The following is a 4248-nucleotide window of genomic DNA, read 5'->3' on the forward strand; positions in this document are numbered from 1 at the left end:
CACAATCCCTCAGATTTATCTTGAAATATATCATCTAGACTCTCGGGTGGAGCATGCCACTACCTGTCCTCATATTCACTGTGATGATGTGTGCATATGAACCTGTTATGGGGACACTCCTGTGGGTGTTAATCTTTGTTGAGCTTCACAGTTCTTCATCTGTTCATATTCCACTAGATGGTCACTGTGATGATGGTCGCTGTAAAGATGACATGAACCTAAAAAGATTACTGAGATCAAGAAAAGACGAAGCAGAAGCTGTCCACAGTGAGAAGGAACTGGCCAAGGATCTTCTACAAATCTGCCAGGAGCTTCCCCAACATGTCAAAGGTAGGCAGTGCTGGCACACAGCTTAAAATTATGTAAGCATGCAGGTGTTTTTAAGAAACTTTGTCTTTGGATCAAGATGCTACGCTATGGTGTAGTTTATCATCATTATTTCTAGAATTATTGTATTATTGTGATTATTACATTATTATTGTACTATATGTACCACACACACTAAACAGTCACTGACTCCTGATTCAGATGATAAAAATGTGTGTGAAAGGGAATATTTCAAATCTCACTTGGAATAAAACATTTTAGCAGTTATTTAGGGAAAGTGATAATCAAGACCAAGAACAGTTGTATGCTAATGCCAAAACCATGTACTAATTTGTACAAAAAATGTAGCGTTTCTTTGATCATTTTTGGGGATGTCTTTCACTGATGCAGCAAAAAGTAAAGGATCTAGGGACGTCCATAGCTTAAACAGGCAGAGAATGAACATTGCCAGCTGTTTACCTGAGTGCCAGCTGCATGGTGACGAATAGCATCTTCTGCAATTCCAATAGGGCAGGGGAGGGGCTGAACTAGGGGACTAGGAAAGATCTGAAATTTGCAGTTTGGCAATGAAAACCAATTCATGGAACCTTTAACATCCTCTGGTGTAGCGAGTCAAGTCAAAAGATACCACCTCCCATTGTTTTTACAGTTATGGTGTGTCCAACATCCGCAGCAATATTAGCCATGAAATAACTGGTTTGTTTGGTTAGTTCCCTTATTATGTTCTCTTGGATTAAGAATACAGTTACAGACAATTGACTGATGATTGCCTCTTATGTAGATACCCAATGCACATCTGTGTTGTCACAGCACTTAACTCTTTGCCAGCTGTACTGCAACATACAGGTTTGTCAATGCTTGCTCTTTGAGGTTATCAGAAAATTGCCAAGGTGTTTTTTCAGTGGGGGTGTAGAAACACTGACCAGAGATCCCAATAGACTCCCCTCGCTTGACAGCTCCTGTTTTTTTTAATCCTGTGACATATGATGGACAGAAAGTCTGTCCGGTGGCATCACTGTCACATCCTGAAAAGATACAACCTACTTAGCTTTGAGAGCTTCACTCACTTTTGTTTTCTCAAATTAGTCTTTGAATGTATCAACAGCCCAGCCCCAGAGCCTTTTTCCAGATATATCCAGGACAAGACAGTAACGGAGTATCTAGGAACACGGTGTATGGCAATTGTAAATCAGTAATATTAATATAGTCAGTACATCAGTTTCATACTCTGTATTGGAACTATGTTAAACTGCATTGTCCGTATCAAATAAAATAAAGTTCAAATTCAAATATAATCATAAGGATGCCGAAAGTCAGTATGATTACTCTGCTGGGGCTGCTTACCCCAATTCTGTGCAACAAGGTGAGGAGTTCAGTTAATCTGGCATTACTATCAAGTTGTTATTCTTTTACATTGAAAGGGGATCTGTGAGGTGGTACTTTGAAGATCTTATATTCTTATATTGTAGCATTAAGACTAAAAGGATAGTAGAAGAACATGTATATGAACATACATTATTAATAATATCCTTTTAATCCACAGTGGACTTCGAGGGTTTGGACAAAAAACTTAATCAGAACATCGAGATGATGAATCTGAATGAATTCATGAAGGTTTACACTCTTGATGAACAGACCTCTTCTACAACTGGGAAGGTCACTTATTTTGACCTTTGTGATGTGACCCGTCAAATGGCTTCAGAACTACATGCCATTAAAGATAGCTTAATCTTCAAAATGTGCTGGAGGACCCAAGTAGAAGAGCTGTCAAGAGACCAATCTGATACAGATGACACTGAACATCTTGATGGAAATGAAGAAATCTATACTCTTGACCATGTCTACCACAACATTTTCCAGAGCTGCTACAGCAAGTATGAAGGGCTTTATCGTGGTCTGAAGAGTGGGGAAGTGTTGCTGGAGGAAATAGACAGCATGGTTGAGATCTATGAAGGAAACAATGCAGAATTGCAGAAAGATCTAGAAATCATGTGCAGAATAAATCCAACTGATAACAGAAAATGGATCAGGCGAAGGATTTCCCAGATTCAACACTACCATGATCTTCATCTGGCAATGGAATCTGCCAAAATCATCATGGATATCAGGAACACACTATGTCCAGAAGGAGACTTCACAGTACTGGAGAAACTGCTGCAAATGGTACATTTCCAATGTTAATAAGCGTCTTTTAAAGAAACATCTGTCTTTACTTGTAAGACATTAACAGGCCTATAGACAAGGGCTTCATTCATAGGGGATCATGTATTTTCTACATGCACATGATTATGGACATATTAGAGTATGTTGCTGTCAAAAAGTAATTAGCTGTTCCACTGTACACATTTCTAGTTGAAGAATAGTTTGGTCTTGAAATACTGAAATACTGGGAAATTGAAATAATTATGATATCCTCAGTCCTAGATAGATTTAGTTTTGAGGAAAATTAACTTTCTGTAGCTATAAACTGTTTTGACAATTAGGTTTTTAAACCACCATCTTAAGTGGAATTATGAATAATTTACTCAGTTATTTCATTTTGTACATATGCATTTTCAGAATCAAGCTGACTTCAAGAAAAACAGCCTGGATTGCATAGATGATACCTTCATAAAGGCCAAAAATATTCTGAAGGACATCACAGATAATCGCAGGAAATGTCTTCAGGAGCTCAGTCTGCGACGAAACTTTGTGCTGTGGGTTAAAGAAGCACTTGAAGGTACAGTAGATGCCATTCTTTGTTACCAATAGTAAAACACAAAAATTCATATCAGCTAAAGGAAATCTGTGATTGCAGATATCAATGAGCTCAAAGTTTTTGTCGATCTGGCATCCATCTCTGCTGGAGAAAATGACCTGGATGTGGATCGAGTGGCCTGTTTTCATGATGCCGTCCTTGGTTACTCGTCCATACTGTATGGACTGAAGCAGGACTCTGACTTTGAGGACTTCAAGGCAGCGGCCACGAAACTGTGGAAGGCACTTGAAAATGACAAAAATATACCATGGAAGCTGGTGAGATTCCACCCTTTTTGTTTCCACATAAACTGATATTGTTACTACAACTGAACCACATCCAATCAAGAAGGTTATCATATTGTCTAAACCAAATTATTTTAAAGTGAAAAATAATTCACCAGGTATTTTATTTAAAACTCAGCACATACACAGCTACGTAAAGTTTAATATGTCAAGGTTGAAACAGGGAGTAGCTCTCCAAAATCCCAATGAAATTAAGTGAGATTAAGATTAAGTGAATAATATGGTTAAAGCGTGGTGCAGTGTCTCCTCCTCCTTAAATTTGAGCAATCTTCAAAGTTACAACAGGCATTCACAGAGGTGAACACAATAATTTCCACCCCTTTTTCCGTGCTGTGACATCTTTCAGAGAACACAAACACTATAAACAGACCTGACACCTGCCCATCACAGCGCTGTTAAACCAGAAATCTGCAGCTATACCTTCCACTGAGAGTGTGCTGCACAAGTTTTAAAAACACACAATCACCCAACCAACACATCTCACATAGAGGCTCCAACACTGACAAGAGCATCAACCTGGGGATGGGACATGTATAACACTGTATTTACTGTTGTTTGCTTGCAAAATTTAAGGGTACATTTTATGCTATATTCAGTTGCGCATTGGACGATTCACCCCTTTCATTGTGTAACACTTTATTTACTGTGCTTTGCATTTGCAAACCAAGTTGTTTGAGTGCATTGGTCTGAGGGCACAGGCTATGAATCCCAGAGCACAGTTAATAAACCACACGTACAAATTTCTAAACCTAGAGCCTACACATTTACACATAGATCTTGTTTTCCCTAACAGCCCCAGAGAGGATCTGTACATTGTCTGTGCATTCATTATGCTTCAGGTCATTTTTAAGAAATTGTTTGGATGATATTCTCAAGACA

At 38.6% G+C, this 4248-nt stretch overlaps 1 protein-coding gene across 1 annotated transcript; it reads left to right on the forward strand.

The window, feature by feature from the left end:
- Positions 1-149: 149 nt before the first annotated feature.
- On the forward strand, positions 150-3342 carry LOC111650320 (E3 ubiquitin-protein ligase rnf213-alpha-like; the record flags this gene model as incomplete). Its single annotated transcript, XM_023400190.2, has 4 exons — positions 150-330; positions 1871-2490; positions 2887-3046; positions 3125-3342. Coding segments are annotated over exons 1-4 (1116 nt in total), but the record flags the coding sequence as incomplete, so codon positions are not given.
- Positions 3343-4248: the final 906 nt, after the last annotated feature.

Source organism: Seriola lalandi, unplaced genomic scaffold, assembly GCF_002814215.2.
Source record: "Seriola lalandi dorsalis isolate HSWRI2012SDOR001 ecotype SW California unplaced genomic scaffold, Sedor1 jcf7180002052244, whole genome shotgun sequence".
Lineage (NCBI taxonomy): Eukaryota > Metazoa > Chordata > Actinopteri > Carangiformes > Carangidae > Seriola > Seriola lalandi.